The 13,907-nt window shown below is 47.3% G+C and overlaps 1 protein-coding gene across 4 annotated transcripts in view; it reads right to left on the bottom strand.

Moving 5' to 3' along the window:
- Positions 1–13,907, bottom strand: part of MGLL (monoglyceride lipase) — an 83,125-nt gene that overhangs the window by 35,223 nt on the left and 33,995 nt on the right. For all 4 annotated transcript variants that reach the window (XM_062636808.1, XM_062636825.1, XM_062636816.1 and 1 more), the window contains one exon: positions 13,546–13,684. In XM_062636808.1, the coding sequence (XP_062492792.1) occupies positions 13,546–13,684 (139 nt within the window). The remainder of the gene's footprint in view (positions 1–13,545; positions 13,685–13,907) is intronic.

The raw sequence follows: 13,907 nt of genomic DNA, 5'->3' as shown, positions 1-13,907 counted from the left end.
AGTGTCATGCCATGTGTGTATATTTTGCTTTCCAAGTATATTATAATGGAAAATCAATCAAAGGTATGCATTCATGTGTCAGCTGGGTTAGGGCCCTCACTGCTGCTGATTACTTATCTTTCACATAACAAGATTGTGTAGTAAGCGGCTTGCAACATCGTTGAGCTTTAGCTGTCATTCCCATTTTCTACCTTTGGTATTTGGTTAAGGATTACACTTTTTATAAATAATAATAACAATAATAAATAATAATAATAATAATTCTTCATCTAATCATTTCCAAGAACATAAAGAAGAATTAATGGCTTTGTTCAATACTGGTGACCATTTCTCTGGAGGGCTCTTGAGCCTCTTGCTTTGGGTGCAAGACCTGAAGATTGGAAGATGGATGTCTTTGTGTCTGCTTTTTGAGTCAGCTTTTGCATTCTTTTTCTCCTTCCTGAGGTGATTTGTGACCCAAAGCCACCCTGACAAAACCTGGCCATGGGCAGGGGTTACAAACAGTTACAGCAATTGTTCTCATGCTGTGCATGCTCCTGACCTACGCAGTGATCCAAGAATTCAGCCTGGTGATTCTGCTTAGACAGGAAGATTTATGGTGGGCCAGGTGTGTCCCTTTGGCCATCTTTCAGTCTCCAGGAAATGTTATGTTCTTCCGAAGGTCCTTCTGACTTAGCTCCCAATTCCAAGCCATGTTTTAAGGAGGCTTTGCTTGCTCTCCTGCTCAGTTCCTTGGAGAAATGCATTCTTAGCCTCTGCTCTACTGGCCCATCACTTTGCCATGTTGGTCCATGATCTCGGTAGCAGCCCATCTAAAAGGGCTACTGTCAGCTTAAGCAACATCCTACTGCCTAACACCATAAAGACTTAGGGCTCAGCCTTAAAATCTGTGCTTGCTTCTGTAAGCAGCCCTCTTGCAATGTGTCTGCAAGCCTGGTCTCATCGTACACCTCAAAATCACACTCCCCCAGCAGCACAGAGTTAGGAGGACACTTGAGAACCGCCATGACTTCAGGAGGAGTAGCACGGGGAAGTTATTCAGCAACACCAGAAAGTGAAGGCACCATAAATCAATGGGGCAGGGACAGAGCTGGTAATACAGATATATTTCAAACCCAAAAGTTCAACAGCCAGCACAAACCACTGTGGAGAAACAGCTTATCCTGATTTATTGTGGCTCTTCGGAAAGCAAACCCTCGCTGAGAATAACTCATGAGTGGTCTAATACAGGGAAAAGGGATGAAGGAAACTTCAGGTGGGGGTGGGAGGGAAGGAATTATTGGAACCTTGCAACCGTATAGCTCTGGACAAATCTCTGCAGGGCTAGCGTTTGAGAGCAGCTGTATTTTGTTTCAAGGAAGCTTTGAAGTAGTATTTTAGGGGACACAAGGCTGAGATCAGAGGTGAAACGCATGGTGTGTAGCTTAAAATTCATGGGCCGGATCTTCCCACCTCTTTCTTGGTTAAAACTGAAGAGAGGGGATTCTAGGGTTACACAGACTGCCTTGGGGAGACACTCCTCCACTTTGATATAAGAGATGAGATTTTCCTTGGCAGAACTGACTGCTAGAGCTGCTGCTCTACAACGCAGACGAGCACTCCGGAGACATGAGCAGCTCAGGGGTTGATGCTGTGATTATCTCTTGCTGCTGCCCTTTTACAGAGCACAGGCATCCTTGAAAGAAGAATTGTGACTCCTGTTCCCAAAGAGGCAAGGTGCAGGCATTGCTGCACACACAGGATTGCGGAAGGGATGTCTTGGGGGGAGCCCAGCAGAACTGGCTGGAAGCAAGGCTGGAAATGGACATCCCAGTTCTGTTCTCTGCTCTGCTTCAGCCCTTCCTCAGTACAAGTGCTATAAAAGACATAAACCAGAGGTCACATCTCCCAAGGGGAGCTGCACAAAGCATTCTTTCCAAGAAGACTGTGAAAAGCGTTATTGAAGTAGAAAACATCAGCTGCAAAATTCAAGTCTATCGAAAATCACAGCCAACATTTTTAGGGTTGGCTTCAAGCTGTGGAGGAAGGATGCTCAAAAAAGCAATTGGGGGTGTTGGTTGATGAGAAGCTCAACATGACCCAGCAGTGTGTGCCTGCAACCCAGAAAACAGCCGTGCAACCAAAGTACTGTGATCAGGCATTATTGCCTTACGTGGGCAAACCTTCACTAGCTGGGGAAAGAGCTGTGAATAAGTAAGGAGCAAGAATGGGGCTGACACCTTACCTGGTCTCTGAACTCAGGATAGTGTGAGATTATTACTTTTTAATGCAGCACTGACTGTGCAATTCCCAATTGCATGGCAATGGTTTAAAGCAAAACGCAAGACTTCAGTTGGACCTGGTAGCACTGTTGGGAACCAGGCAATTCCACCCATCATGTGGAGCTCTTGATTACTTCTTGCACTGACTCAATTACCCCTCCTCGCTTTTACCAGCCTGAGCCAATTTTGTCTGTGCTGGCAGAGATCTTAATTGCCCATCCTTAACAAACCGAGGAACTCAGGAGAAGTTCAGATGTCACAGATAACATCAGTGATCTTTTTCTTTGTGATCTTCCAAAAGCCACGGTGGAATTACCCCAGGAGCATAGAGGCAGAACTGCAAGGATTGATTTCTTAATCATAAAGCACTTTATGTATATTTCAGCATGCTTTGAAATTAAGCACATTAGTTTCTAATGAATAATCCTATCTTGGCACATCCCAGAGCTGCGCTTCAGCCCTGCCCAGCTATGAGAGGAGTCTTTGCAGCGAGAGGCTTTACTGGCTCTGTCAAAATCAATCTCAGCAGCTCCTCCTCTGGGAAATCAGGAATGCCACTGGCAAAGCGTTTGCCAAGGCTTGGAGCATGTTCCAATTAATTTAATATTCCACGTTTGCTGAGGACCTGAGGTGGGAGAGAAAGTTGAATGTAAGCAGTTAAACGTGAGACACAGGGATCCTGCTAAGCGGCGATGGCTGCCACATGTGCTTTAAAGGCTGAAACGTTTATTCATGTTTTGAAGCAAAGCAGCTTTGAACCGAGGCTGATGCGCAATGGTTTACCTACAGATGACTTAGAAGTTAACCAACACATAGAGACTTCAGCATACACCTGCCCAAGGCAGGTTTCTGTTATCTCTTGGCCACACTGAGCTCTACAAAGACTCCGACTACAGCAGGCTTGCTTCCTAAAGCGTTCCTTCATTTCCAACACCGGGGCAGCTTCACGTCTGGCAGAGGGGGCTGCCATGCTAATGTGAATAAGAAACTCACTGCCATGAGTTTTAAACACTGTCTTGTTGGTTTGCTCTCAAAGAGGATTAGATGAATAGCTTTATACTCCAAAAGGTGAATGGGGACCCAACCAGCTTGGGTTGCAAGTATTAAAATAAGGATGAGTGGTAGCAATAAAATAAAAGAGTACTTAGTTCGATAAATCCTTGGCTGCAATCACTGTAGGTAGAGGCAAAGAAAGCTAAAGGCATGTGGGATGCCTTTTCTGCAGAAAAGCTTAAAATAGAAGAGGAAATCAATACTCATTTACAGTATCTGGCAGTCACTGAACCAAAACATACATGTACACCTACAGCAGAGCAGAAATAACAACATTTATTTAAACCACAAGCTGTTATTCTGCTGCAGGAACGCTGGGTTTTATGTGGAGCACTTCACCAGGAGCTGAGGAGAACCACCTATTTCTGACCCTATTAGAAGAGGCTCAGCAATACCAAGAGCAAATACTTTCAATACCACCGTTATTAACCCTTCTGCCGCCAGGCTGGCTCTGACTCCTCCAATTGCAGAGTCAGAGGTGATGCCTGAGCCAGCAGCAGCGAAGTGGTTCTGTCTTTCCTCCCAGGTTTCTCTTCTGCCAGCTTACAAGACACCATGGATCACATGCGAGGGGTGCATCTCTCACAGCCTGTGACGGGAATGGGACAACCTTCATCAAAGCAACACCGGGGCCACTCACAGCATCAGGGACACAGAGCTCCCAGATGGGGATTGAACCATTGCACGTGCCTGGGAGCTGGTGGGTGCATGGGGCAGCAGAGGTTTGGTTGGTGCAAGCAGAGCATCAGGGTGGTTTGCACAAGGGCATGCTGGAAAGTGGCCTGGGCTTAGCAAAACCTAAACAAGCCTTGATGCTACATTCAGCTGTGCTGCGGGATCCAACCATTGCTCCTAAAGCAATAGAGCACGCACAGCAGGAAACAAACCTTTGACGGTCAGAACCTTTAAATGACACTTCAAAAGAGAAATGTGCACGTATGTGTGGGAATGAGACTGCGCTTCATAGGATCCCAGACTGGTCTGGGGTGGAAGGGACCCTAAAGCTCACCCAGTTCCAACCCCCTGCCACAGGCAGGGACACCTTCCACTAGAGCAGGTTGCTCCCAGCTCCATCCAATCTGTCCTTGACCGCTGCCACGGATGGGGCACTGAGGTTTAGAGGAAGGTTTAGGGGAAGGAGCAGTGTTTAACACATCAGCATTTACTGAAAGTGAAATGAAAGATGAACAAAGAGCTGCTTATGTTTTTTCCCATTCCCCAGCTCAGAGAAACGTGACCAGTAAATGAACAGCATAAATAATTACAACAGCTGGCTTTTGTACAACACCCCTCATTCACAAACCCGGAATGCTTTACCAAGGGTGCAAGTAGGCTTGTTGTAGAGTCACAGAGAGCAGTGGTGAGTGGGAGCTCAAGAGGTCCTCTGATCCATTACCCTGTTGCAAACAAGGATCAACCCTTCCTGCCACTGCCACATGAAGAGGTAAAACGCCTGGCCCATGGCCACACAGCATGTCAGAGGCAAGAATGGACATGCAGCATGAGGCAAAACCTGATCCTACAGCACTCAGCGGGGGGTTAACAACAGTCAAAACACTACTACGGGTTCTGAGCTCCAGCCCTGTGCTGCACGCATGGGGCCACAGGGAACCTGGAAAGAAACAGTCCACTTTTAAACAGCTTTGTGTCCTCATGACCCTGTGGGCAGCCGATAACACCAGAGAAGATGCTCTGTGCTCTTCAGGACAGCTGCGTCGAGATGCTCAGCGCTTCCCAGCTAAACTCATTTGTGGAGGGGCAGAGGATGACTGAATGCTGATCGCTCCAATATCCTTTTAATAAAAGGAGATTATGAATGCTGCTCAGCATACAGGTTTTAATACTCCAAATACTGCAGACGAGCTCTGCCACAAAATTGAGAAACATGAAGAAAAAGCCCAACCGTTCAGTCAGCTGGAGGTTATCTCTTCAGCAATTTAATTACTTGCTGCTTCCCCATCACTCCTCATTCATTGAGCCCAGTGAGTTGTGCCACTGCGGAGTCCTGGCAGTTGACAGCTAGATTTGAAACCTCCCTGAGATGGGTTTGAGAAATAAAGGTAAAAAGATGGTGTTGGAGCATCATAAAAAGAAGCTCCCATTGCCAGCTGGGGAACCAGCAAACCTGCTGCCACCGCTGGATCTAGGGAAAGGGCCAAGATTGAAGCTTTGTTCCCTTGCTCCGCAAGCTTCAAGCCTGAACAAGGCAGAAAGAAAGCATATGGAACAAGCCCTTTTTATCACCGGTCAGGGACATGGCTGGCAAACAGCACTGCTCCTCCTTGCCTACCACATCTATGGCAGTTTGTGTGTTTTCTCCTTCCCCATCTATAGACAACACTGGAGCAAATGATTACTGCACTGTTACGGCTGAATGTTTGGCTTTAGCCCAGTTGTCAATATTCTGTTTCCTTTTTCCCTCTCTCTGTGTTTTCTTTCCTTGAACAGATTGCTGCTGAGCCCATTCAATTCTTGCTGCTGAGCCCATTCGCTTGTAGCTGAACAGCAGAGAACAGCTACACTTTCAGTTTAGGTTTCAGTTTCAAACATCGAGCACTCTTCAGCCACCAAAACCTCAGGGAACAACTCTCTTCTTCTGACAGCTTTCATCTAGGGACTCCAGACCCAGTTTACACCACTTGCCTGGATCGTTACACCCAATTTGGTTACACCCAATTTGGTTACACCCAATTTTGGTTACACCCAATTATACCGTATGAAGACAGGCTGAGAAAGCTGGGGCTGTTCAGCCTGGAGAAGAGAAGGCTGCGTGGAGACCTCATAGCAGCCTTCCAGTATCTGAAGGGGGCCTATAGGGATCCTGGGGAGGGACTATTCATTAGGGACTGGAGTGACAGGACAAGGGGTAACGGGTTCAAACTTAAACAGGGGAAGTTTAGATTGGATATAAGGAGGAAATTCTTTATGTAAGGGTGGTGAGGCACTGGAATGGGTTGCCCAGGGAGGTTGTGAATGCTCCATCCCTGGTGGTGTTCAAGGCCAGGTTGGATGAGGCCTTGGGTGACATGGTTTAGTGTGAGGTGTCCCTGGCCATGGCAGGGGGCTTGGAACTGGATAATCTTAAGGTCCTTTCCAACCTTAACTATTCTATGGTTCTATGATTCTAATTTTAGGTGAGGAAACAGAAGCATAGAGAAGTTAAGGGTCTGATTCTGTAAATCACCGCTCACTGAGTCACTGCCTAATGATCGTCCCGACCATGTGTTTTACCTGTTCTCTGCTCCTCACTGACTTCTTTATTCTGTTTCCTGACACTAATTTTCTAGGTCTAGCAAGATGCCTTTGCCATCCCTTTTTATGGCAGCATTCAGGGGTTCCCATCATTGAAACAGAATGAAGATAGCTCCTGGCTGGAGAGCAAGTGCTTGTAATGCAGAAGGGGAATCTCCTTCATTCCAGTGGAAGTACTCCTGAAGTTTGGTGTTACTCAAAGTCTTGGGACATTGAAAACAGCTACATGGCTGCTACTGCAAAAGTAATGAATCCCTTTGGACACAAACATACTGCACCCATCTAGGAGAAACAAACACATCCCCAAGTGATTACCCATCCCCTCTCCTGCTCAGTGAGGCTGGTCAGCACTAATGCCTTCCTGACACCACCACCCACTGACCTGGTTGCTGTAGAAGATGTTTATGGCTGGGACTAGCCCAAGGTTGGTATTTGGGATTGGTATTTTTCTTCCAGTTAATATAGGTAAAGTGCTATTGGCCTGCAAGAAAAAACCCTAGGAGAGATACAGTTTTAATGATGTCTGAAACCTTTACTTGGTGCTGCTAATTTCCTTCCTATAGGTTAACAGAACTGATACAGCGTCAGAATGTCTGTCCTGGAAAAGTAGAGGGCAGGGATGTTTGGGTACAGCTAAGGATATAACTGGGGTGTGATGAGGTAAAGGACCTGCCTAAGAGTATCTTAAGGACTCTCCTGGGCAGGATGCAGTACTATCTCCTTGGATACTTAGGAGAATCAGCCATTTGCTATCAGGGTTGTGTCACATCTCTTGGATAAGGGACAATAGGAGGTTCAAAATATCGATGGCTTCCATTCAAGTGGAAGCACATCAGGACAATGGCACGCCTGAACCTAGGGAAGGCAGCTCAGCCAAATGCGTCTGCAGGGACAGCTCTTAGAACAATGCAATTTCCCTAGAAGAACAAAGAGATCAGATGCTTGCCCTGGCTCTGAAGAGCACAAAGCCACAGCAGCTTGAAGGGAACTTGCAAGGAAACACAGGCAGTTGCATCTAGCAAATGGCCCTCTTCTCGCCAGGACAACTCTACCAGCCAACCCTTGTAGATGCATTCACGGTGATCTAAAGGAGCTGCTGTGTGCTCCCAAGGAACGTTCAGGAGTGTCAAAGGGATTGAGGCAAGGAGCTGTGTGCAGCTGGTTTCATTATTTTGACTAGACCTGCACGGTTCTTGTGCTGCTGCAGTGACGTGCTCCTGCAGCTGGAACCTGATAAGGTTGATGAGTTTGTCTGCTCTCGTGTCACCATCAGCAAATAACTGCTTCAGAGTGCTCCCAGTCTCAGCAGCTGAAGAAAACTGAAGTGCCAGGGTCTGAGAGGAGAGCAGGGCTCAAGATAAAGAGACCTGGAGGAACAGGCAGGGCTCTAACTGCTGAGCATCCAGCCTGGGGATCCATCAGGTCATGGTGCGAAGGCAGCACACTTGTAATCCCATCAAAAGCGAATGAACTATTTCCATGAGGGAAGCAAGGTTTGCTTCACCTTCAGTCTGTGGCAGAAACAGGACCCACATTGGAGTTTTCCAACACAACCTCAAGACCATTTTTCTTTTTTCCTCCTGTTTGTACCTTTGCTATTGACCGTGTTGCACAGCACTGCTTCCAGGAGCTCATCAGGGGGCACACTGAGAACCAGCACTGATTTTACCTCCTGCTGCCTCAGCACCAGGATGAAATTTTACTGCTTTTGAGATTCACAGCTCCTACAGCCACCTTGTCCCCACACACCAATGCCACCAAGTTGTGCACTGTGCTCAGGAGCTGGTCTTAACAAGGCAATGACAGTTTAATTACAAGTGCCCTTTGTTATCTGCCTTTTTCCCTGGGTTCTGTGGAATAAAAGGCAGATTTGCTTCTGCTGCACATTCCTGTGGGGACTGAATAAAAATAATCCTCCTAAAAAAGCCTGTTGGAAGTACCTTCAGCAAGAACCAAAGCTGCTCTCCTGCCTGTCAGCGCTCCTCTTGTGTGAAGCTGGTTTGCTAATTTGCCCATCCTCTGGAAATGCATAAGAAATCACAAAAGGATGCCCCGTTCACAGTGAACAAGGCAGTCACACGGAGCAAAGAGAACAGGGCGTCACAGGAACGCATACACGCTGATGAATAGAAGAGGGGCTTTAGAAACTGAGGGGCAATAGCAACACAAGCAAAGCCTGGGGTGTCAGACTGACAATGACCATTGTTCCCCTTTGCACTGGGTACGATGTGACCAGACACACACACAGGAGCTGGGTTCATCCTACCACAAACGGTGCTGACATAAGTCACTTCCCACCACATAAATCTCTGCTCCTGGGCGTTAGGTTGGAGTTGACCTCATTAGCACAAGCCAAAAGTGTTCTTCAAGAGACACACTGGGTTAGAAACTCCTTTAAGTGTTCCTAGAGATGAACACCCCACGCTGTAATTAAAGATGTTATAATTAGTGGCTTGATTCCCTTTGCTTTGACTTCACTTTGGTTCATTTCTTTATTTACTTCTGCATTTTGGAAGGGGCTGGAAGTCAAATTCCACTTTGTCATCTGCTCCCGCTGGGAGCTGTGCTGTTCTCCTGGAGCTGCCATGGAAATGCTGGCAATGGAGGTGCCAGAATCAGCAAGCAATATCCACGATTGAAGGGCCAGGTCAAACGTAAAGGCAGTTTGCATTTCTGCACCACGGGCAGTTCTGCAAAGTCCTTGGGGGAGAAAGAAATATGTTTTCTCCTTCTTGGCTTGGCCTTTCACTGCTAACAAGTCAGAAGGAATGACAGGCATCCTTCAGAGTAAAACAAAGGTAAGAAGTGAATAGAAAAGCTTTTTGCTTGGTGAATGTTGTATTTTTAATCACACTTGTCAGGTGGAGAACAGAAAGAACCCCTCCAAAGCCACTGTTTGCCCACACAATTGCAGCTCTGTTCACTTACACCGTGATGTCTGAAGTTGAGCCAACCCGTTGTAGTGCACATTAATGATTAACCAGGAACACATGTGTGACCCACACATGTCTTGGCAGCTTCCTCAGGCAGACCACTCCAGTTGAAATCATCTAACTACACCTAGAGACCACTGCATGGAGACACACAAGCTTCATGCTACCTAGCTGGGTAATGATTTCTGTATGATAGACAAGGAAGCTCAGATACAAGGATGTCTGGAACCCACGTCTTCAAAAGCATCCTCTACAAGTGTCTCAAGCTTCAAGTGTCCAGCCTAGAGTGGCTGACCTACAGGGAGAGCTGAGCATCACTTTATCTGAAGTCAGTGGTGGCTGCAGGCTATTAGCACCTTTGGAATAAACTACTTTGGGTCAATAAATCTCACTGGGTTTAACTGAGGTCGAGCAGAAGGGCTGAAAGTGCCCCCGAACAAGCAGTTTGTGCTTATCTAGGCAGAGCCAGGAAGAGCTGAAGCATCCAGAAAGGCTATGGGGCTACGGAACAGAGAAGAAAAGAAGGTTGTCTCTGAACTTCTCCAGGCCCTTGAGGGGCCTCAAAGGAAATGTCTTGACTTCTCCTCCCAACTTTCCTTCCCCTTCCTCATCCCACCTCTATTCTTAGCAGCTTTGTCTGAGAGCTGGAAATAGAGCAATGGTTTCCTAATTCCTCACCTCCCGTTACCTCATATTTTGGGTCAGACCACTCAGGGTGTTAGCAGAGGTTTTAACCTCACAAGGAGCTGTTCTTGTTTACACAAAGACTGCTTTCCCATTAAGTAGGTTTTCCTTGGCTACTGGGACATTGGCTATAGGCATGAGATCAGTCTGATTTGGTACCAAAGATTTACCTCCTCCTAACAACATTACAGGGACTGAAAATGCCCAGATCTTCAGCTCGACGCTCACCAGTGCGCAATCAGTGCCCGTTACCTGTTCTGATGCTCTACAAACCCTGCTGTTGGCACAACACACAAACCAGAACTCACTGCTCTTCCTTCCCTGCTGCATCCAACAGGACCAACAAATTACATCTCAAGATGAAACTGGCTCAACAAGGCGGGCAGCTTGCAGGGCTGCTGGCAAGGGGAGTCTCACCTGCACTGCTGCCAGCAGACAGCAATAGAAGATACCCAGTCCCCAGCTCTGCTGTTGGGATTCAGTTCCCACTGGAAAAACAAGTGGAAAATACTGACGCCCTCCTTCCTTAGTCGCATTACTACCTACTCTATCTACCCCATCTAATCATCATGACATCTGAGTGCCTTTGTGTGTCAGCTTCCTGTGAAGCAATCACCTAAATCCCTCTTGGAAACAAAGCAGACCCTGCTGAGGAACTCACAATAGGTGCCTTTCACTCGCAGGACAACCTTGGCCTCTGTGGCACTTACAACAAAGCTTCCATATGTGCACCAGCATGGGCTGATCAGTCAGATCAACCCCACACAGCATCAGAGCCTGGATATTTGTGAGCACGGAGCAAAAGAGCCTCACGAAATTCCTCATCTTCCTGACCAATTGTTCAGAAAAGATAAAACTGGAAATGCTCCAGCACATACAGCACATACCCATCCCTGTGGGTTGGTGCCACAGCCTTCACCCATCCCTGTGGGTCTGGTGCCACGGTCATCACCCATCCCTATGGGTCAGTGCCCCAGCCTTCACCCCCCACCATGGGTCAGTGCCACAGCCTTTACCCACCCTTGTGGGTCTATTCGGGGCGATAAAAGAGAAGTCCCAGCTCTGAGGGGTGATGTCTGTTGGTCAGCCCCATTCTCAGAGCCTCCCCAGCCATTGTTTGCTCTTCAACCCCAGGCCAGGGCTACTTCTTCATTTTTCCTGTGGCAGATATCCTGTTTTTTCCCCTCCCTGGGGCAGGGGTCGAGGATGGTAAGTTCTGTTCTAACAGGAGACAAGTAAGCAATAACATTTGGGCACCTACAGTGAAGAGGTATTTCTGTGCCCTGACTGGGATTAGATACAGAATGGATCAATGAATGATCCCACTGTTTGACTGTTATAGCATCATTCATTAGCGCTAAGGTTTCAAGCTGAATCAACAATTGAGTTAGGAGATTGAAAGAATCGCCTTCGGTATTTGAAATAAATGGTAACAGGCCTGTGAAAGTCCCCTGAGATGTCTCTCTTTCTCTCCCTATATATATATACATCACTCTTGCTGCACATTTCAGACGAGGTGAAAGTTGCTGAGCTCCTGCATCCAAAGCAGGAAAAGCAAGAGGGAAGAAAGAGACAAATGTATTTCGGGTTCGTCTATCAAAGCACTTCAAGAGCATTCCTGATTGCAGGATCCAGGCACTAACTTGTTATTCAGGCTCTTAGCATCTCTCTCATACATAACAATGCAAAAAGAGCTAATAATAAACACTCTGCCCCTCCTATACACAAACACACACACAGGCACTTAGGAAGCACTTGTAAATGAGCAGCACGGAGTCCATGCACTGCTGCTGTCACAAACCCAGGGTGAGCTCACTCCCAGCTAACTGCTTGGTGCACAGAGCCCCCACATTTACCCACAGGACTTAGGCACCAAGTTTTAACTCTCAGCTCTTCCCCATCCTTTCCTTTCTGGATCAAAGACGCCTCCACTCACTACTGATTTGTTAAGAAATCAAATGTGAAAGAAGAAAGCAATTCCACAACTGGGCAAAGAACCGTTGTGGGCAGCCAGTGATTAATTAGCATTAGAATACCAGGCAGCCTGGTTTCCCTGCAGAACCTTGGGTTGATAGCTCTTTTTTTAGTTCTCTAGAGGAAATATTCCGGTTGGCACAAGACCATGCAAAGCATCACTGCCAAAACCTTTCCTCCTTCTGTCTGAAAGGCAGGGAGTAGAAGCAGCTATAAAATGCCCTGCAGACTAAGACTTGTGTCCTACAGCCCAATCAGTGCACTGTCCTCCCCATGGGGACAGGTATTTCGGTGCTTGCCCACCTCCCAGCTCTGTGTTAGTCCCATTGCCTCTTAGTCTGGTAGGCGTAAACCCCAAGGCCAGCTCACTTGGACCCATATCCCTCTCTTGGCACGATTGCAGGGTCATTTAGACACAGGATGATGTTTAACCTGTTGGGTGATCAAGGAGAAAATTTACCTCCCTGCTACAGCTTGAACAACTTTTTCCTGTGACTGTTGCCCAGCTCTATAAAATCCACACAGCTCTTCCTGTTGGCTTGCAGAAAAAGAGAGCAATAAAACAATATCCCCATTTTTATGAAGTAGCTCCCTACATAACTAGTGGTAGCGTAAATACGTGCCAAGCCAGCAGGCACTGGGAGAAAGAAGATCATAACGATGGGAGGAACAGAGGTGGCTGGCTGCAGCACAGCGTAATGAGCACACAATCAGCATAGAGAAATTTCTCTAATGGTGGTGTCATTTAAATAATCCCTTTACTGTAACAGCTTTCTATCTGGTTCCTTCCCTGTGATTAGCACTGAGGTCAGTTTTGAAATCAGTTGCCTGTGTAAGAGCTCCCTAAGTCATTTACTAACTATAAATAATTAACCCCCAAAGCAAACAGCAGCCAAAATCAATGCTGTCAACCCGTATTCTGCCTGTTGCCCTGACATTACAGCTACTACAGCTGAAACTGAAATCAAGTGCTGATGTGTAACACGTTCGCACTGAGAAAGTCCGAAGGAGGAGACATCCACCCCTGAGCCTGCATCCCATCCCTCCCGGATTGCCTGGGCCATTAATGTGAAGGCAGTTTATTGCTGAAAGGCATCAGCCACCTGCGTGGGGCACTCGGCAGCACACTGAGCTGCCAGCCAAGGCAGCTGGGCATGAAGTGACAGCAGCTCCATGGTTGACATCTGTAAGGCTGACTCGGGCGAGCAGAGGTTTGGAGAAGACAATCTTTACACTAAGGGCTCTCGCAGATGAGAGGAATCCCTTGGTGGCTCTGTAAGGCTCCGTGCACGCAGCCCTGCAACACCAGTCGAGCCATACATAACAACTACACCGACAGAGTCTTATTTACTGATGGTAAAGAAGGACATTTGCTTGGAAGTGCTCACCTGGGAGTTGCTGCTGGCTTCCAATACCTGCAGAAGAGATGCTGCCCATCAGCATTGACGATGTGGGGCAGGTCCTTGTACGGGATGTTTTGAGGACTCCGCTTTGGCGAACTTTCCTCTGGCATTCTGGCAGAGTGACCTGCACGGTGTTGGAAGAGACAAGACATGCTTTAAACCGGGTGAAGGCAAGGAAGAGCCGACGGGCTTGGCAGCCACAGACATTGAAAGTCAGCCAGCAAGGCAAGCACGACTGATGGGAGTCTCCCTCCAAAGCCCCAACCAAAAAGCCCCCCAAAATTGTACAGCTTTAAAACAGCAATGTAGCATTTTGTGTCCAGAAAAGCCTCACATTTTGGGAGGAG

This window comes from Pezoporus occidentalis, unplaced genomic scaffold (genome assembly GCF_034315485.1).
Source record: "Pezoporus occidentalis ecotype Australia unplaced genomic scaffold, CSIRO_AGI_Poc_V1 ctg114, whole genome shotgun sequence".
Lineage (NCBI taxonomy): Eukaryota > Metazoa > Chordata > Aves > Psittaciformes > Psittacidae > Pezoporus > Pezoporus occidentalis.
Note: the sequence above shows the minus strand (reverse complement) of the source record. Positions and strands in the feature narration are given on the sequence as shown.